At 33.6% G+C, this 23,253-nt stretch overlaps 1 protein-coding gene across 1 annotated transcript in view; it reads right to left on the bottom strand.

Annotated features, from left to right (window-relative positions):
* LOC102806681 (sphingomyelin phosphodiesterase 3-like) overlaps nucleotides 1-17,191 on the bottom strand; it is a 63,725-nt gene extending 46,534 nt beyond the window's left edge. The window contains exon 1 of the mRNA XM_085500604.1: nucleotides 15,781-17,191. Within this exon, the coding sequence (XP_085356730.1) occupies nucleotides 15,781-17,079 (1,299 nt within the window). The 5' untranslated portion in view covers nucleotides 17,080-17,191. The remainder of the gene's footprint in view (nucleotides 1-15,780) is intronic.
* Between the last annotated feature and the right edge of the window lie 6,062 nt (nucleotides 17,192-23,253).

Genomic DNA, 23,253 nt, shown 5'->3' with positions numbered 1-23,253 from the left:
AAATATAACTTATTTTCGTAATAGAAACACAAGTCGGACATTTTGAATCCAATCTGAAAAACTAAATAATGTGCACCAAAGTCCGGAATTATATATTATTCATAATATAATATTTTTCTTTGTTTTATCTAAGAAAATTATGAGTGATGTAGTGATAAGCTATAACGTCAAAAGTATTTATCGTAGCTGAACGAAGACAAATATTAGGGAATAATATAACATGCGCAATTAAGCCAAGTTGTTGGTTTCTTCAATGAATTTCAAATCTTTTATTTGGGAGCCATTTCATCATTAATATATTGCACACAAGTACAAGTTATAATATTTTGTTTCATACTGGCTGCCATTTTGCATGGAGCCTTATGTTAGACATGTCTACATGGGGACTGTGCATTGTCAATGCTTGTGATAATTAATACTAACCTAACTACTGATAACCAAGCATCTATGTACTAATTGAGAAATCATTCAATCACCAAGTTGGTTTCTGATGTCCCGCTGTATCATAACTGCATGGCTTTTTTTTGAATTTTAAGTGCCTGTTGAGTGCAATACCGTTACTGTTTTTTTTTATCAATGTTAATGGGTGGATTGAAGTCATAATCTGGCTTACACCTAAATCATGACAAACAACATCTACAATGAATAGGCTTTCTTTTTAAATTTTACATTAATACTGCACTAATATCTAGAATGAAAATATGGTGTAGGACAAAATACTGTGTTGTATTTCTTTATTTCAATCATAATGCAGAATTTAATTATCAATGCCACTTAGGATAAATTTAATATCAGATAAATGAAATGAAATAAACATTAACTTGGATCTTGAAAACTTGAAAACTCAACACCCAACGTTGGTCGATACTGGCGCTGTACTGACTTTGTGCATACTTTGAGGTATCCTCATAACAACCTCAATAATAATAAGATTATCATTAAAATTTACCACAAAGTATGCATGATATGATACTGCCTTTTTGCATAGTTTAATTGCAATATTTTACAACCTCATGTGACATTTGCTGCGAATGGAATGCTTAGGCCAGACTTTTTTTATTCCTTGTTTTGCGAGTTTTTATAAGGCAATTTTACGCTGAAATAAAATTATATTTTTATTTCATTTTCGGCTCATCTTCATTCGGCGGGTTCGCGAAACAAGGGATAATAAGTCTAGTCTTATAGACAAGAATTTTAGTTGTCAAAACAAAAACATGAATGGACTGATTTTCCCGATATGTTTCTCAAAGATGTTATACATAGTGAGAGGTATATGGGCTTGAAAAAATAATGCGATCTAATGCTAGATGGCTGACTGACAGCCATTTTCTTGGTGAAAATGTTATACATTGTATTACATGGTTTTGATCTCTGACATATTGACATCATTTGGTTCAAAGATATTTACAATTACCGTAAGTATGTACTTCATGTATTACAAGTACATATGTGTCACTTCAGTTCTTTGACAGTATTTCAAAATAAAAATAGAAAGGGGTCACTACTATTGAGAGGGATTGGGGCTATCTCCTGCAGTCATCTATTCATGCACACATTTATGCGCAGCGTGACAAAACATAAGTAGGATTTTTTTTTTTAAATGTTTCGCATAGTGCTAGAAACTCCATTACATAGAATATTCAGCAGATCCTGTAACAGTAAAGCATGTAAGAATACATATTTGGTCAAAATTATGTACAAAGTGTATGAACCAGGATTTGTTATTATACCAGGATAAAGAAAATCATTATCAAAAAAAGCTATATCAAAATCTGTTATCAAAACAGTTTGCAATAAATTAAAATTGAAATCTCAAGATGTGTATGATGAGGTTGGATCAAGGAAACTCATCAATCCATAACTATGCCTATACACATAGATGGTAAAACTGCCTTCAGAATTATCCACAATGCAAATTCTTTTAATTAACTATATAGAATCACCTGAATTGGGAAATGTACATTATTGACGTCTAGATTATCATCCACGACAGCTGTACTACTTGTAGTTTTACAATGGCAGTGCCATTGATGATCACCATAGTAACCAAAGAATAGACAGGTAGGAAAATAAAAATCAAGAGTAAGAGCACAGTGATGAAGGGACTGAGGTAAGAGGTAGTCCATATAGAAACTCATGGTGTTTGGTGTTGTTTGTTTTTTAACTTAATTTGGAGCTGGATGTTTTTAATTTTAACTGTGATCCTCATGAATGACTGTGCATATTTTTCTTTTCTGTCATTCATGTCTGATTTACTCTGTCTGATTTGCAGCCCCCCTCCCCTCCCTCCTCAAAGTAGGGTAAACTGTCTCCTCCCAAGTCTACTTCAAAGCCAAAGAAATCTTCATTGTCTTGTTCCAGCCATTGTAGTTTACAATTACAGTAACCAAAGTAGGTAATCTTGCAAAGATATATAGTGTTTCATTTGTATCAATTATCTATTTGCCGTTTCTGACTTCTGCGGTAACAATATGAGTATAGTGATTTTTGGAACCTCTGATTCTGTACAATCTCCACTCTAGTCATTTATACAGTTAATATTGACCAAAGTGATACAATTTCAGATCCCAAAACACTAATATAATTCTCTGGACAATCCTATTCGTTTAGCCTATATGCATGCAACACAGAGAATATTACAATTTAGCATCAGTCAAAAGACAGCTTAGTACAGCATGATCTAATCGCATGGCTTCAATTTTCAAATACATTCATCTTTCTGAGATGGAATAAGATCCTTTGCATTCATTTACTGTGTGAAAGCAAATGTTCAATTCTCATTCAAAACCTGATGGAGTATTAAAATCTATATGGTCCAATTCCGGAAAGCAATTACAGATCAAAACCTATTTTAAAATCAAACATGACAACAGAGAGGAAACATAGCCATTCTATCAAAACCTTGCCTGTTTGGAATCTAGATTAAATAACGAAAGTATACAAAACAGACACAAACTAGACTGTTTGAGGATATAAGTTAAATAAAGCCTGGAGCATGTACTAATACGTGTACAAGAACATATTTTCTAGTAATCTCAACGTCCACAAACACCCCAAATTTGTTCATAAACCAGTAATTGAACATCTTTTTAATTTTATTAATAATTACTATCGAGAATCAGGCATGAACAGGTAAACTATGCTTTGACATGATATTTGAAAACCAACTATAAAAGGTGTTAAATGAAAAGCTACAGGTAATTCCACACTCGGTTTACATTTCAAATTTTTTTTTCATCTTGTGGCTTTTCATTGAAATCATATTTAATCATTTCCAGAGAATTGTGTCAATACAACATCCCATCCCAAACTTGATCTGTCAGGTCAGAGGACACTGAAAGTTGCTTTGTGTTGAGTTTGTGTACGAAGATAATGATGAAGATTTAGATTTCAACTGTTTTCCAACATACCCTGATAATTTTTACACCATAAATACTAATGTTATGTAAATAATAGCAAGCACAGGGAGATTTATAGATATCTTAAAGAGATGGACGAAATGGTGTAAAAGAGTATGGACGATATCTATATACCCTAAGAGTTTGAAAATGGTGCGTTTCCGGTCAATAGCACTGCCATTTTGTTTGTTGTTTCACAAATTATGTGAAACGAAACAGCTCATTCATGATAAAACATATCTTTAGAATTTTGTTCAATGATTAGGCAATCATTTTCTGGCAACAGACTGAAAATAGTTCAACTTTGAATAGTATCTTGGGTCATTTTGATCAGCAGCGACACATGAATCGTGCATTGCGCCATCTTGAATTCGCATGAACTAATAACTCAACTTTTGCTGTTCACGCGACTCAGCATTCTATGGTTACGTTAGTTCTATTTTTAGTAAATCAATAAACGTTGGCTGCATTCGCTCGCCAGGGATTGCCTAGCTGCTACATATCATTGTAATAAAATGTGTGTACTTTTGTGAACATTTGTTTCTTTGATGATCATTAATAGTAGTAGTGCAATGCAACTCATTTTCCAATTTTATTTTTCCAAAAGAGATGTAATATTCCCCCTAATCTGGCACATACGGTGAAAACAAAAATTGTCGTTTTGATAATTTTTTGTGGTGGATTCTCGACTGACCACCCACACCCTAGAAACATTATTTTTCGAGCCGAGTACCCTGGTTACTTTTCATCCCCAAATCCACTATGAATCAGGTGCACTTATAATCCATAATGAATGAAACTAAAAGAAGTGTTTCTCAAAGTGCCCGAATTTGATAAAAAACTACTCACAGAGAAAATTTCACGATAAAAAGGCTTAGCAACACTGCATGTTTGCAATGTTTATCAGACAGATGTACTTTGTGGATTAGTTCGTGCAAGCTCAATCCATTAGTTATACTGATTTTAGTCACTGTGACAGTAACCTTAATGTGAACTGCCTAATGCAATGATACACGTGCTTAACCCTTTGTACAACATCACGTTTCCTACTCAATTTGTTGGTACATCACTTCTATTGAGAGATACACTTCTAATAGAGAGAATACAGTAATATTGTCATGGGGAGGGTATGATTACCAGATGCTACTCGTGAATGTGAATTGTATAAAACAGAGACTACTACTCACAGTTTTGATCTTATCTATATTTATGAGATATACTGTGTATAAGCTATCTCAATGACGCCTCTTCACATTAGCTTTTCAATTCCATGTGTGGAGATAATGTATGTCATTAACTTGATAGTTTGAGAATTAAACCAGTTCTTCATTAGCATTGAAACGTATCACATGCAGTTGTAGCTCCATTTAAGTCTGTCCCTCACTTTATTCATCAAACATTTTTTCCACAAATATCTTTATTTGGTTACAGGTCTTGATCAATATTTTTGAAAAATATTGAATATTATGGCTCATTTTACTACACATATTAAAGACTTTAAAATAATTTAGTAGACAGTATAAATTTAATTTTTAATGCACATGTAGTCGGACAATTAATTAGGACACATTTCTGGACGCATGGAGCCAGGAAGAGTCATTTGTGGTGCTGTATACAATCAAAACCTATTTAGGCTTGCCAACGCTCACCCCGCGACGAACAGTGTAAACAGTGCAGACACTAGTTAAATTTGGTGACCAGTTTAGTATGATAGAAAGCGTGTACAGTCTTCAAATAACCACAACAGACAGAGTGAGAGTCGAGACGAATATACATGATAAATAATATATGCTTTCTATTATTAATTGCACTTTGAAATAATATTCATAAGATATGTCTAACCTTGTTAAAGTTAATAACAGATTGTGTATGCAGTGCACATGCGTCAGCCCTTTTTTCCGTATTCTACAATGCATGCTGCATCACAGTGAGGTCAATTGCAGATTATGTTTTATGCACCATCATTGAGGTTCGTTGTGTTTGTATTCGAAGCCCACACATACGAATAAGCGGTGCTACCAGATATATACACGAGCTAACAAGCCACACCAAACCAGCGAATGCTCAGATTGCAAAGGATGTGTACATACTCCCACCATGTCATACGCTGTAATATGCAATTACAATTCTGATACCCTCATAACATTGGATATTTACCATCTAGATTTTCATGTACAGATATTTAATCTTTAGTGTATTATTTATTTTTTACACTTCATTGACAATGTATTGCCAATAACTCACAGGGTGTGTTATAAGACGTGGTGGGAAGAAAAAAATATATGACGACATTCTTTCCTGTGAAAGGATTATTCAAATGTACTGCCACTGTTAGGTTTGGAAAGTACTTGATAGAAGTATTAGATAATAATTCTATACTAGTAGTAATATACACAACATTTTGTCTCAAAAATATGTCAGTCACAACCAGTTAATATGACAGTATGATGTGATAACAGCTGCTCCTCCACTTGCAGTTTGTTAAATTGATAAATAAATGGAAACTGAATGTCTGATATTGGTTCTCTAACAAAATCAATTATCTTAGGATACTTGAAAACAACAGCTGAGTGAACTGTTTTAAAAATCGTATCTATATATTGATATTTAGACAGTTTAATCAATGAAAGCAAAGAGTTATTAAGCGTTAAAGAGATCCCAAAGGTATAATTAAAATATTCAATACCAATAATCAATATTTATTGAATATTAATCATAATCAATGATTTATTTCATGCTGCGCTAAGATTTATATCTCATAAAAATAATATTATTATGGTAATTATAATATAATGATTTTTAGATAGGAAGTGCTATATTATCCTGATATATATAATTATATACTTTATTTCATGGATCTCATTTATTATAATTTTTTATGGGAAAAGTTTAGCATAATATTAACTGTTTGTGCAGTGTGAGCCCTGGCTTTACATGTATGATATAGTACATATAAAAATATGGATTTACTTTATAGTGTTTCAATATAAAAATTATAGCAAATAAATTTTCATGGTGTTTAGTATTGATTTTCGTTCATGCAATGTAATGTGTCTCGATTTATCAATGTATATGCAAAATTCTTCTAGATGTCATAAATGATCAATAGCTTCAAGGGTTAAAAGTCACTGCAGGTCAGTCAGTCAGTTAATGTAGAGTGGTCATCATCACCTGCGCACAAGTGGAAATTGAGTCCTAATCAATGATAACAACACAAACATTAAAAAACGCTCATGAGTAGATGCTTTTTTTTTTATAAACAATGACGTGGTAAGACTGCCTGTCGCATGCACAGGTGACAACCCCCCCCCCCTCCCCACTCTGATTAGACAGTTAATCAACAATTGAATTGAAAATAATCACATTTCGTTAAAACATTTAATGATGAAAATATCCTCAGTCATTCCATGATGTAGTAGACCAATTAGAAGCTTTGGACATGTCATTGTCATTTGAACATCAACATATTGACACTTTTAACAGGATTAAACCCACATAATTTTTATCTGTATATGATGCAAAATTATGTCAATTTATAGCCCAAATCAACATACAAAATACATGCAATGTTATAGCACTAAAATTTTTGTAATGGCTTTCATAGAAAAATTAAATGAGAGTTTGGTTATATGTGTACGTGTACACCTATATATAGGGAATGCAATTAAATCACATTTGAAGCCAGCAATTTGTCTAGAAACTAATTCAATTATACTGTGAGTCTCAGATGTGTATGTAGCTGGATTGAAAACTGTTAAAAGGCTGTACTAGCAATAAAATGTCAATGACTGCATCAACGCATCACAGCATATTGAGTCCAAATATCATTTGATGATCGAGTGTATGACACGTACAAAGACACCAAGTTCAAAGACAGGACTCTGCACTTTTAATAAGAACATTAAAACGTCAGTCTATTTTATTTATTGTGTACATGCACGTTCAGCTACATTTCATGCAGGAAATGTCAAATATTTCACGATGAACAAACACCTATTTATATGGCAGTCATGTCCAGATCTGCTGTTAGTGCTGTCAACTGCATGTATATTATAATTGTATGCTGAGCTAATGATTTACAATGATGAACAAACACTGATGAAAACACTTCTCACAAATCATACAATTAACTCTGAGTGGATGACTTTTCAGTTAGCGGTAAGTTACGATGTATGCCCTGAATCTAAAATAATTTTAATTAACTAGATAATTTATTTGAAACAACAGACTTTAATGTATCAAATTAAGGTAATTTGAGTTGAATTTTTGCAATACTAGGAAGGCTACTGCACATAAATGCAATGCATTATGGGAGAGAACTTCCCACTGTATAAAATGTAAATATATTATCACAATGGAAACTGAATAAATAAATGAAATTTTTTTTAAAAATTAGGATTCATAATAATATATGACTTTTTTTATTTCTTTGACCCTACGATATGAAGAAATAATTTCACCATAGAAACAAGTGCAAAAATACAAATTTTAACTATTTTCCATGAAATTCATATTGTTGTTTCTCAATTAAAATTGCCCGGTTACTTTAACCCCTAATAATAAAAAACATGAAGAAGATGACAATCTACAATTCAGTTTAAATCCCCTTAAAACATCCTTAGCTGAAAGCTTGAACATGTCTCAAATTTTCACTAATAATAAAAAACATGAAGAAGATGACAATCTACAATTCAGTTCAAATCTCCTTAAAACATCCTTAGCTGAAAGTTTGAACTTGTCTCAAATTTTGGACCCAATGGACTTAATTTTGCATTGGCTACAAGTACCGGTAATGATCAAACTGTTTTTAGTAGTATTCTGTTTCTTCATTGTAAAAGTCAATGACGACACAACTAATTTTGTAATTTGATTTTCCCTTAAAGACGTAATATTCCCCTCAATCTGTCACATGGTGAATCAAAATTTTCGATTACACTCTTTTCCAAGGGGGGTGCTCGGGTAAGCGCCCACCCCTAAAAAATCATGATTTTCTGAGTTGAGGCCCTGGGCGCTTATGCGGTCGAGTACGGTAATAATATAAACAATTGCAAAAAAATAACAAGCAGCCTCTCGGCTGACATAGCTCCGCTGTTAGCAATGCACATTTCAATTAAAGAACAGAAAGTATCATTAAAAAATGAACAATATGTATAGTATCAAAACAATCAGACTTGCGGTTTTCAACAAGATGTGGAAAATATCACTTTTTACCAAAAATTACAAAAATATTCATCAAAATTAGAGAATTAAAGATATCATCATGAAATGAACAAATCTGAGTTAGAACCACATGTAGTACCTATATATGTAACATCAAAGCAATTGGACTTGAGGTTTTTAACAAGAAGTTGAAAATATCACTTTTTACCAAAAATGACAAAAATATTCACTAAAATTAGAGAATTAAATATATCATTACAAAATGAACAAATCTGAGAGAGGTCCACATGTAGTACCTATATATGTAATATCAAAGCAATTGGACTTGCGGTTTTTAACAAGAAGGTGAAAATATCACTTTTTACCAAAAATTACAAAAATATTCACCAAAATTAGAGAATTAAAGATATCATCATGAAATGAACAAATCAGAGAGAGATCCACATGTAGTACCTATATATGTAATATCAAAGCAATTGGACTTGCGGTTTTCAACAAGAAGTCAAAAATATCACTTTTTACCAAAAATGACATAAATATTCACCAAAATTAGAGAATTGAAGATATGATCATGAAATGAACAAATCTGAGAGAGGACTACCCAAGGTACATATACACCAAGTATCAAAGCATTCAGGCTTGTAGTTTTCAAGAAAAAGTCGAAAAAGTAAAACATTAACAAGGACGACGACGACGGACAATCACTCATATGATAAGCTCCGTTCGACAAAGTCGACAGCGATGCTAAAAATGTATAGTTAAAATAAAATATAGAAAATTAAATTAAATTCATGCCGTACAATACATCAGTTTTTAATCAGATTGATTTAAAACTAAACTTTTCATTCATGATGACATCCGTAAATACGACTAGCAATAGTTCTTACAATTTGATGCCAATTTTTACGCATGCATTTCTCCTAGAACTAAATATTTGATTTTACATTTTAACATTTTTGATGATTTATTGGGGGTCAACATGATTTAGATGCAGCAATTTCCATATTACATTAGATATTCTGAGATTTATCACCAACTTGTGGAATAAATGTATGAGCAGTTAAATTCATGAACACCTTTCAAGTGTAATTTTAGAGTGCATTAGAAAGATGTGATTTTATTTTATCAAGACTTATTTTCCTAACACTGTTTAATAAATAAGTTTATAAATAAGTTAAATAAAAGAAAGCTTAAAAAGAACTCCTGTGTGCTGAGATTATTGGAGACACATTAAAATTAATTGTACTTGAGACATTGATGGAATTAAAAGCTGAAAACTGATTATTATTATTATTATTATGCTAATCAGGTAATCAATATGCACAGATTTGAGTGTAAAACTAATAAGGTCTGTGCAATGTCACAGACCTTTTATGTACCAAGTTTCATGGAAATGTGATTAGGACATTATGATTAGAAAATTATGAATTATTATGCTAATTAGGGAATTAATATTAACAGATTTTAACACAAAACTGAGCAGGTCTGTGCATTGTGCTAGAGCATCTATGTACCAAGTTTCATTGTAATGGAATAATTAGTACTTGAGATATGTGTAAAAGCTAAAAAATGGTTAATTATGCAAATTAGTTGATTAATATGCACAAATATTCACCCAAAACTAATCAGGTCTCTCTCTAGTCCTAGAGCATCTACGTACCAAGTTTCATTGAAATGCAATGATTAGTACTTGACATATCAAAAGCTGAAAATTGATTAATTAAGCACACTAGGGTAATTAATATGCACGATATTAACCTAAAAACTATCAGGTCTGTGCATTGTCCTCTGACATCTATGTACCAAGTTTAATTGTAATGTGATGATTGGTACTCGAGATATATCAGTGGAAAAGTCAAAAATTGACTAATCATTATGCAAATTAGGTAATTAATATGCATAGATTTCAACAAAAACATAATCAAATCAAATCTGTGCATTAACCCAGAGCATCTATGCATCATGTTTCATCAAAAAACAACATGTGGCTCTTGGGATATTAGTAGAACGAACAGATACACACATACATACAAAAGACTAACTGCAAAACTGTCATTGTGTGCTTCAAGTCAAAAAACATTAAATTATTCAAAATAATTATAAGAACCATAATACCTATTATGGAACATCAGGTAATGTATATGACTATTAGAATGAACCAATGGCTAACTACTTTTAACAACAAAATACTGTGTGGTAAAATAATTAATCTATGATGTTTTTCTCAGCCCGTAAATAACTTATTCAACCACTTGACAAACAGAGGGAAGCTACGATCATGTTTAATTTACCTTTCTGAGGTTGACTGCTTGAATGATTAATTGTTTGCCTTTATTGAAAAAAAACCCAAAAGTGACACAATTTATTGTAGCCAAATCTGAATTCAATTGGCCATTGGCGACTGGTGAGGGGTGAGGGGTGAGTAGAGAACCAGGAGATGATAGAATAACCTCATTTGCAAATGTATATCCCGCTGTTAAATACTTCATACAGTATGTGCTTTAGAAAAAGCAGGAACAACGACGCCAATATCTGTATAATACAACAGCTGGGCGAGTAGGATATAATTCCTTGATGCAAAAAAAAAAATAATCCTAGTCAATGAATTTATAATGTTTCTATACATGCAAACATTAAAAAAAACTGGTAAACAGCGCAGTGTTTAAATATACTTAAGGATTGGTTCTTACAAATTGATGTTCATAAAAATATGGCTTATTAAATATAGACAAATTATGAAAATATAATACAACACATTAAAGAATCTTTACAAATGGTATGTATGAAATGTAAATATTATTTCAATTACTTTATACATATGTACCTTGCAATGTGCATGTTCTGCACCTCTGCTCTAATGTGTAGTTCAACACAGTTGATACTTATATTACTTAATATTGTGCAGTGACCGAGAGGAAAAAGTGAATTACATAGCAGAGATTGTTTTAAACAAGGAAACAGGGGTGCAGCGCCCTCATGCCATGGCCATGCGCCCCCTTACCCTGGGGAGCAGATCCTCTGGCAACCATAAAATTCTGATTGACCAGGGATCACATGTGACCACAGTTTTCAACTGTGACCTGTCTGATAGGAAGCCATAGAATGCTCCATTTTAACTTAGAATTATCAAAACTTCACACCCTGGTAGGGGGAACCCTATCCTCTCCACTTGGTGGTGCCGCTGAATTGCAGTGCTCCCTCTTGAAGTTTCTTTCAAAAAAAAAAAACCTGCATAGGCTACTTAATGTTATGAATGAACAAATGACTTTCATTACGTTTATTTGATATAGCAAGATGCAACATTCTTTGATATCAAAATGCGACAGTTGCAATACAGGGTAATTACACCAACCAAGAAATCATTTTACAATAACAGATTAGGAGTGACAGCTGTGTCTAAAGCTGCCGCCTGTATCAAAAATATTTAGAATAAAATTAGTTCATTCGTATTTTATTTTTTCATAAAAGGTAAAAAAAAATTAAATTAATAAATATGTGTACATGTAGCATAGAGGAAAAAAGACTTTTTACCTCTATGCATGTGGTATATGATACTTTTTACAAGAACTATTACATTTTTTTTATAATATTTTATATTATACCCAGCATTGACATCTTGCTTTAGAAATTTAAACAACCTATCACATACAACCTGATTATGGTACGTTCAGAAGTTCTGAGTCGTGACAATTTTGCTTTGAGTGTGTTTACTTTACATATTAGTTCTTCTCTACCTATTTCGTAACATAAATCATAAATAATGACAGTAGGCCTATGGCAATGAAAGTTTTTTTGACAGACTGTTTTAAAATTCTTTCCGGGGATTCATTCATCCATTATTGCTTCTTACTGTCAAAATATTTTTTCTATTTTTTCATCCTCTACTCAAATGCCTGGGGTTGTAATTATTGTCTCTATCACGCAAAATAAAAAAAAAAACATTCCTCGGAATAATTTTTTTCCACTAGAAATCTGTTCGAACAGGGAAAAATTAGGTGTATGACATGAGAAAAACTGAAATACACTTGAGTATATTCTTGCTTGCAATAAAGCTTGCCAGATTAATTCAACCCCGGAGATAGTGTCATCCATGAGTAACACAGATATCACACCAGAATGCAAATCTAGTCGAAATGTTGGAAAAAAATCATTCAAGTCTGACTAAGTGGTTTCACATACCAGATAAGACTAGCACAGAACTATTTGGTAGATACAAGCAAAAATTATTCAAATAATAGTATTTTTTTAATCCTGAACCCTCCTTTAAAAACTACTTGATTTTTTTCATTTTACCAAAATATACAAAACAAACCCAAATTTATTAATACATGAAATGAAGGTTTAAACAAATGGTTGGCTACGTGGTTATCATCATCAAAATGAATCATGTGGCTTACTCAATGTGGGCTGACAGATTCTGATACAATCATAATGGTCGTCACGGAAACCATACCAAAAGTCATCAAAGAGGAATAGCAATTCTTGTGTAATAGCCTGTATTTAGTTATCTTTCTCAACCAATAAAAAGAATTTTTATGCACAAGCAGCTTAAAGAACCGATGACTACAATACAAGTAATTTATTTATATTAGAAGGCAACAAAATAAAACACTTTAAAATCCAATATAGTTTTTTCTTTAGAAATAATTACATGCACATGTATATTTATATCTAGAACAAAACATTTCAAATATTTATGCAATATTCTTTCTAGCAGAGAAAATTTCAATGGCCATTTCCGTAACAATGTGGGTTTTGCGGAACATGGTTGTTAGCGCAGTGTCCAACCCTCAACCTGGGGGGAGGGGCGATTTAATTTTGGAGTTTCCCCTCTCCTAGGCTTACAAGCTCCATCTACCAGTGTTTGAAGTCAGAGTTTTCCTCTCCTAGTTGGTAGTGTGTTCACCCATGGGCAACACAACTTCCTCAAAATTTTGTCCTGATGAAGGCTATTAAATTAATTAAAATTAAATGATTTGCATTGACTGCTAACTGAATCAAATAGCGGAAAATAAAATAGCTTGTTTCTGATAACATTAATTACCAACAACACAATTGGGCAAGTCATATTTTTTTAATTAAATTGATATAAAATTTCATTGTATTTGTTATTTTAGCAAATTAAATTTTCATAATTCATGATTTACATGTACATGCCAACATTTTTGTGCGAAGAATTTGCCCAGTATGCAACTAGAATCCAATCAGCATCCTACAGTAGGCTACTTTCTTGTTGAGCCATACAAGAATATAGGGATTATTACAAGGTCATGTTACAAGAACCTAATCAAATTACTTATGCTTAAATTGTGTCTTTCAGTAGTCTTATTTTGTGTACTGATCTTTGATAAATACATACACTAGGATGCATTTCAAATCTGAACTAGATATGATTCAACAGTTGAATTAAATTTATCGGATATCACATTAAATACATATAATACGAAATGTGGTGTTAAATGATGACGATCTCGCTGTAATATTAATATCTTCTACACCATTTCTAGAAATCGTGCCGTGCCCTCCAGTGACGAAACGTTTCTGTGACGTCAAATTGATGTTTAAATGGTAAAGGCAATGTTAAAATCAACCACTGTGTTTGGTTGTGCAGTCGTTCATCTTCTCATAATAAATAGTAAAAATCTCTCAAAAATATAATCTTCACATATGAACGACTGCAGATTAAAATGATATCAACAATTTGAATGGCTTTTGTGTCATTCACGTCATAGAAGTGCTCCTTCACTAGAGCGTGCAATTTACAAAAAAGAAGGTGTATTGCTAGTGCCAGAATAAAAATAAGTTTCTTGTCAAGTTGTTTTCCCAAATCCATGCATATGTGTTATTTTATTCATATTTTAAAATCAATATAAATTATGCTTTTATTTCAATTTTTCAAGAAAATTTAATTTCTTTCATTTTGTCTAAAATACCTACAAAAAAACTTTAAAAAAACTGTGACATCCTTTTTTTTGACTTGACTATGAACAACCAATTACATGAGAATAGCTGTATATAACAATCATAATAATGTTATCCACGTATTGCCCTTATACATATTCACAGTAAGCAGGTGAAATTTGACAAGAAGGGTGTTTTGAATGATTACCAACTGATTTCCACATCACTCACCACAATAACTGATAAATGAGACTTCTGAGACTATGACTCTAGATGTAGGGTCACATGATAGAATCTTTACTGATACAATCACGTAAGTGTTTCCCGTGAAAGCATCAGCAGTTTTCACATTCGAGTGAGTTTAATATTAGTCAGTTTGATCCAAAACTTGTAAAAATATTATATGAGTAAAAGAATTATTGATTTTGTTCACATCATGTTAATTCAAGTACTGTAGAATACTTTATTTTCGCTTGGAATTTATTTTCGCTATTTTCATTGAAGGGATGATTCCGTCAAAATAAAATTCACCGAATATACTTTTTTTCCCATATTTCACATTAAACTCATCAAAAATCAGTGAAAATAAATTCCATACAAAGCGCACAAAAAGCCTTTTCAGCGAAAATTAATTCCAGCAAAAATAAAGTATTCCACAGTATCATGACAGCCATCCATCTTGCTTGTGAACATTTTCCCTGGTAGACGAGTATAGATTTGAAAATAATTTATCCCAAACCCATGAAAATCGTGTTGACCAAATAAACTTAACAATCCTCAATGCAAAATCTCCAATTTTTATAGAAACAAAAAAAAACATAATAAACATTAATATTTCTAAAAACAATAACATTTTTATTAAAATAAATCATGATTTTTGAGGATGTTTTTTATTACAGAAACAAAAAAAAAACATAATAAACATTAATATTTCTAAAAACAATAACATTTTTATCAAAATAAATCATGATTTTTGAGGATTTTGTTAACCTGATGAAAAAGCTATATTTAAATTCCATATATATGCATTATGATCAAAAAATATTCACAATTTTAATCCCATTAGAAGGGGCTATAGAATACCATCGATATGGTAGTATGTTGCTGACCAACATTTACAGATAACAACAGGTATAATTTGAATATTTCATCCTAAGATTCAAGTTGAACTGAAATAATTATTTATTCCAACTACCAAGAACACTTACTATGCAAAGCAAAGGGGGAGGCAAATGAATACAACTGTATACTTGAATACTGTAGTGGCAATAGTTTAGAATATCCACTAAACAGGAATCAAATATAAATATATTGTACCTACCTTTGTCATTAACAGTCCTTTACAAATAGCTTTGTCTTCTCTTGCGCAGTGGGTGAAATATTTGAAGTCTGCATCTAGTATTGGATATCTACTGGCTACAACCAGACCACTATTCAACATGAATAGATTACTATCCCAAGAATTAATGCCAACATCATAAATTATATGACTGAACCATGGATGGATTTTTTTGATAAATGCTTTCGCAGAACTAGGTTCATAAACCTCTTGAAAACACATAAAATCAATCTGTGAAGGGAAGTTGATTTCCACCGAATGTTGGCATCTTGAAAACCCCTCATTGAACGTTCTGCTATCTTCTTTGGCTAAAGTTGGGGAAAAGTCGCCGTTACTTTGATCTTCACTTAAACTTAATCCGCACGCATTTAATGAAATGCTTGGATTTGAATCCATAGGCATAAAGTCTGAACCTTGAAATTCTGAATGCGTGGAGGAACGAGATGGCTGCCTGATGCCATCTGGCATGCTGGGGGCACTTGGTGATTTTTTCATCCTGGAGTTAACAACATAGGCACTGTCTTGTGTAGTATCAGATCGAATACTGTCATATGTCTGGCTATTTTTGACAATACCCCCATTACGTACAGTAGAATTGGTTCCATTAATATGATTATTAGTGTATCCACTGTTATATACAATGTGCACATCTTCACAGTCTGGGCTGTGCACTTTACTTGTATGGTTTTCCATATTTGTCAACACTACATCTGAGTATTGGTAATGGTTTTGCATATGGTTATACAAAGAACTGCTTCTTGCAAGTTCATTATCTGAGGGAGATTCAATAAATATCTTGGGTCTGGGTCTCAGCTGAGAGTTCGCTAACCGATGGGCCATTTCTTTGGCTCTCCAGTAGGTACATTCCAAATTATTCATCCTAGCTATTGCTTCAGGTAAAAGGGAGATATTTGCAGAACCGATACGAAAACACTGTCTTGTAGAAATATCAGTCCAGTCTTCAAGAATACACTGCGATTCGTAGTAAGAGTAAATAAACGGATGTCTGTATCGCTGTAGGATAATCCAGGAACACAAACCCAGTAATGCAGTCGGGGTGAAAATCAGAAAAATTATCAAATACGTCGGTATTAAAACAACAAGGTACACAAATCGTTCGTAGCATGGGTCTTCGCCACGCGTTGATAAATCGCCCGATGTTGAAACACAGCAGGAAATCATCCGATTCAGAGACCAATAGCACGGCTGGATAAGAAGCCAAGATAATCTATACAGAGCGTTCAAACAGCGGCTATCAAAGGGAGTTTCGTAGGGCGCCATATTCACACACGTAATATATTAAAGTGGCAACGGTTAGTATATATGATGGTTGGTTTAGGATTTCGAGGTTTACTTACACACGCAGTCCGGTCGCGCTGCGTCTATCTTTCATCACTGGGTTCACGTTCCTGCGCGATGCGATCAGCTTTATAAGATCTCCCATTTTAGCAAAAAAGCGTCAGAAGTGGTCATTCACTGAATTGTGATTGCTTCACACCGATCTACGCTGTTACCGATTAACAATTTAGAAATTGCTGTCATTAAAACAGATTATGTATACTGTTGATGAAATTACGCTCCTTTTCAAAAAAAATCACGGCATAGCTCGCTGCTACACACCAAATGCACATCACGTAATAAAATTGTAGTATGGCAGACGACGCGATTCAGACAGATTTCCTCTCGTAGTTGTCGCTGTGTTGCCGTTCCCTTTTCCGAAGTGCATCTGGATTGAAATAGCTTCCAACAGAAACGACTTGCAGAGATAAGTTACATCGAGGCGTTGTCATGTTAAAAGATGACATATAAACACCGCCCCCAGGTAAGCTGAGAACATAATTATGAATGAACAAGTGAACGACCTCTCCTTTTCATTCAAAGGAGTACGCCATTTTAACACTCAATCACGTGACGCACTGACCCACAATCCTTTGCCAAAATGCAAACTACTACCAGTACTTTGTTTCTGTATTACTAAAACTGTAAACTATTGTGTTATTGCTATGTACTTATTTATAATTGTACCGGAAGCAGGTTGTATCAACATATGGCAGTTCTGAGTCAATAGAATCCCGGAATAATCGAGATTATCAAATTGGTATATACCGAAAAAGTATACAGTTAAAGGGCGGTTGTTGTCGCGCCGCGTTCTGTTCGGTCGTATGGCGACGTACTCAACGCTGAACATGCACTGCCCGACGTCCACCGCCTTTTAAGGTAGAAGCCAACTCATGAATGAAAATACTCAAAATTTAATCAATTTGCAATAAATTATTCTTCAAAGCAATGTAAGGGTATTATTGACTTGAAAAAAGTTGGTGTCGACAGCCTTATTTTCGAAGAAATGATGGTCGTATTTTAGTTGCCATTTGTGCACTATTGTAACGAGTATGAAGACATTGCACGGTTCAATTCACGTACGATTGGAATACCTATAATTTACACAAATTGTTATACATTGTATATAGAAATTTGAGCCAATGTAACAATATTTTTGTGATCAAACTATTTTTTTAAGAATATCATCCGTGAATTTTAGGTATTTCAATGGGAGTATCAATCGATCGAACCACGTTCGCTGGCTTCCCACTCGTACTATTATAACGTTTTTACTATAGGTTCCCATGGCAGGCTGAAAAAATATATTAATATGTTATATTGTTGTCCCAAAAAATCTGGGTTTTAAGAGTGTCAAAAAATGCATTTTTCTGCAATATTGTGTTCTATGAAATTGTCCTAAAAATGGCGATTTTGGTTTTAATATTAGGACAAGTTTCTCAATAAACGTATTTGTAACACACACAATAATAATACATGTACTTTCATTGTGTCATGGCGTGGGACAAGAGCCTCATTACTGTACATAAGAAACCAATGAGCATTGTCATGCGATTTATAACCAACTTTCTCAAAAACTTAAGTAGGCTTCTACATCAGTAAATTCTGGTATATTTTAAAATGTCCCGAGTTAAGCTCGATCGATATCGCCAACGGTAACTGTTTACCGCGTAGAATGTTAGCCATTGATGTCAGAATGGGATAACTGATATTTCCAAATCAGTACAATAGGGGGCGCTGTTTTGGTGGCTTTGCGTCACGAACTACATTTTCCATCACATGTATTGCTGGCCTTCTGGCGAATTTTGGTTTACGAAAATTACCTGGCAGCGGTTTAAAACTAATTTGGAATTCTAAAAGACCGGAGAATTCTCATAAAATGGGCGACAAATGAATGTTGGTGTCTTGCGTTTAAATCGCATATGTACTAGCAAGAGCAAGCAATGGCGACACCATTCAATACGTTCACGTCTTGGAATAATTGATTGATTGATTGATTGATTCGAATATATTGTAGCGCTCCATCCACCTCAAAATTTTAAATTGCAAGTACTCGTGTAAGACAGGATTACTGAAGCCTTGTGAATGGTTGGTGAGTTGCGCCCTCGTGTGGCGGCTTTTCCACGTCTCTTTCAAAATGTTATATAAGACGATGTAGATCTTTTGGTGTTGTTTTTCAATTACTGTTTATGGCAACATATATTACTTCAATAAATTATATATTTTTGAAAAGAACTTGTTGTTAAAATATTGTGGAAATCCGTATTTATATGTATTAACTCATACCTCGAGCATTACAACTTGAATGACAATACACTTTTATCTTCTCAATAAAGAAAATACAAAATACAAATGTATACACTATATCTGTTCTAAACAATGCTGCAACGGGATGTGAACCAAATGTGCGTACATGATATCGCTATGGTAACACACAGACTGTGGGTAACAGTGTGACAAACCGCTCTACATACATAACACCCCATATACATTTGTACAATGTTTTCGATCAAAGATCGGCGGACCATGGAGTTTCATAGGTGGAAAGAAGTTTCGACATCACATACTAGTATGTTAAATCTCAGTAAAGTATTAGTCTGATGTTAAATGTTGTCGATTTCACCATGGAGCTAAAATAAGATTTCACGTACGTTGTTATATGTGAAGAGGATTCTCCACGTAGGTTGTTTTGCAGGGCGCACCGCGCTGTAGCCTGACAAGTTGGCGTAGGTGGCGCCCTGGACTGCTGCGATCCCCACTAACCGCGCTGCGGATGTTAGCCAACGCCCCGAGCTACTAGAGATACTAATAATCAATGAGGGACGCAGTCAGTCATTTTTGTGTCGTTTGACAAGAACAATGACGTCGGGTTACTTATGACCAGGGCTTGCCTGGTAAACTCTGGACAATCTAACCTAACAGTTTTGTCGCTACCGAGACCCAGGGCGACATGTTGATCACAAATGATTTTTAGCTACAAATGGGACAGGGAATCAGAGACTTCAGCATTCTGTTAATACTCTGTATTCACTGAACACATACAATTACATGTACACCGCCGTACTAGCAACATTTAGTGCGTCACAATCACTGTAAAATATCATTATATTATATTACTAGTAGAGTGACTGTGATTTCCCCATCAACACAATTACAAACAAATTCTCGCCGAATCACAACTTCTCACTTGTATTTTATTGTTGAAGAATGTGATTGACCGATTTTAACAATTATCATCCGTACTTCGACGTGTCTGCGTTACTTACCATACATGTAGACACTTGCATCGTGTCGATATCATAACGAAATGTGTGTTATGTCCGGATACCCAATCTTCCAAGGGCATGGTTATTTATTGATTTTTCACGGTTACTTTTTTTAGTAACCGTGATTTATTTTATTTAACACTTTATTTAAAGTGGGTAAGTCAAAATACAATAAAGTAATTTTCATTGCGCCCTCTGTAGAAACAAAATACATTAACAAATCAACAATACACACACACTTTAGGCTTGAACCATTTACAGCAAATTTCTTACCAGAATATAATTTGTATATGTTTTCTTAAAGATGCCTAATAAGGCTTAATTTTTAATATGAGTTGCCAAGTTATTCTATAGTGTCACCTCTCTAATTCGAACTGAGACGTCCTCCGACCTGTAGATGTTTCTCATTTAGACGAATATAGGTAAAAAGCTTCGAACTCTCATACGAACACCAGCTCAGTTTTTACAAAGGATATCTACATGGTTGTCTCATGATAGAATGTTATCTATTATCACTCCGAGCGACTTTAAAATTAAGTAGGACATCTTCACCAACATTATTTTCCCTTTGACGGGATCCAACGACCATAGATTTTGAGTTGTTGATTGACATGTAATTGCAATTTACCCAACGCAAAATTGGCCAAACATCATTATTAAGGATGTAAGTCACTATCTTATATTTTTTGTTGTTTAGTGTATAGTTTGGTGGCACTTGTCTACCTGTAGGCAATAGATGTGTTTCCGACTCAAAATTGTAACCCATACACCCAAAAGTAGCTTTTTATAAAAAGAAAAAAAAAGGTTAGAATATGTGTTTATAACATCAGACTGCTCTCTTTGATTCCCGGTTAATTGTCTTAGTGTGCAAACAATAAATATTAATCTAATTTGCATATGTAGGTTTACTTAGCAACGGAAACAACGCACGCCCGCCCTGACACTGTGATAGAGCAGGGAGCTCCCTGGATAGAGGGACTGCGGTTATATATTACTACACCGTTTGTGACACATCCAAAAATTAGCGCTCCTTGCAATTATAATCATAATTATTATTAGAAATGAAGAAAAGAAATGGACATGCGTTCCCGGATATCACATTCGCTTGCATTTTGCATAGTCTGTTTAGTTCTACCGAAAGTGTGAAACAAACGTGATAGTTGCTGTCGTTGAATAATCAGTCACATTAGAATACTAAGCTCCGCCCAGCCCATGGGTAGTAAATGTTGGCCTTTAACAATAGCCTGGCTTGGAATTGGCCTAAATATGTAGAAAACTTTCTAGTGACTAATGGCATGGATCATATCTATGGAAATGAAATACCCCAAAATCCAAAATGGATAAGAAGTTTTATCAAAATCAGTAAAGAAAATGAAATAAACAAGTTTACACAAAATTTGGAGAAGATGAAATCATTAAAACACTACTGTTGGATTAAAAGAAAATTACATAATGGATCCTTATGATCATCATGGTATCTCCTTTGTCTTTAAAACTAGGTCAAACTCTTTAGATCTTGAAAGTAACAAAATGGGATGGAAAAATTACAGGGGTAATGGAATTTGTGAAGTCTGTAATCAGGGCAAAGAAGACATTTACCACTTTCTTTATCTTTGTACGTCATCTAATCATATTAGAAAGGAATTTTATTTAGCATTAGAAACCTCACTGAGAAACAATGTTGAATCTTCATCACTAATGAATAGTTTTCTTTCAGGGGGGTTGAATTATAGGTTCAATTTCCTTTTTGGTGATACACTATGGGACATAAATGAAAATGTGGGAAATACCTCATCAGCTTTAATTAGGAAATATGTAACTGATTTATGGCAATATAGAAAAGAAATGATAAATGTAATTTAAATATATGTATTACTGTTTTCATGCTGCCGATACAAAGGTGGAATAAACATTATTATTATTATTATTATAGCCGTTGGCGAAAAATCGCAAATCAAAGTAAATGAGGTGTAATTCAGTGACTGTGGCCCAACACTTCAAGCTAGTCTCATGAAATTAACACAACTCGCTAGTCAAAAATCATGTCACATGATGGATGGGGCACCCTATGGTTAACATTACAATGTTTGTTACTCATCTCACCAAAGACCATAGTCTTTGATTTAACTAGTTCAAGTTTCGCGCAGTACTCACTTTTTTAAATAGCATTTTTTGTTCGTTTATTTAGCAATCACGTGACTACCATTGAATTATATTCAAAATGACTCAGAATTTTAAAAGTGTGAAATATAAGCTTTAATAAAATATATACTTTACTATTGTTCATAACAATTCTTAGATAGAAATAATAAGCCTAATAAGTCTACTACATTGATACTTGGTCCAGACGATAATAGAGTTTGATAATGACAATAATATAATTTTCCCCATAAATACTAGTAATGGTCGGTCATTTATAAATAAGAAATAATAATGGCCCTAAAATTGAACTATGTTGTACACCATGTTGAATATTAACAACATGCGAAAGTTCATCCAGGCATCAAATACACAGGTTGCTTTCTGGCAGATAAATGGGAATTAAACATCTTCCTCTTACTCAATAATTGACACCCGAAATAAGAGGAGGATAGCCAGGCTAATAAGTTCATACGCAATTGCTTATGTCCGGTCATGGTTTGGTATATGGTGCATTTCCTGTTATGATGGTAATTTGCATATCCTGTCGCAGTTGGCGTGGGGCTAGTATGATTATGACTGCATTTCGTCAGTGCCAATCTGTCATTCGGGGATGGCAGAACGAAAACGACGTGTGCGGTTTGCAATCGAGTTCCCCGGTTCTTCGGAAAAGAAAACTGCGATTCAACAGAAGTTATCCAGTGTGAAGTCA

Source organism: Saccoglossus kowalevskii, chromosome 6 (genome assembly GCF_978046115.1).
Source record: "Saccoglossus kowalevskii chromosome 6, keSacKowa6.1, whole genome shotgun sequence".
Taxonomy (NCBI): Eukaryota; Metazoa; Hemichordata; class Enteropneusta; family Harrimaniidae; genus Saccoglossus; species Saccoglossus kowalevskii.
Note: the sequence above shows the minus strand (reverse complement) of the source record. Positions and strands in the feature narration are given on the sequence as shown.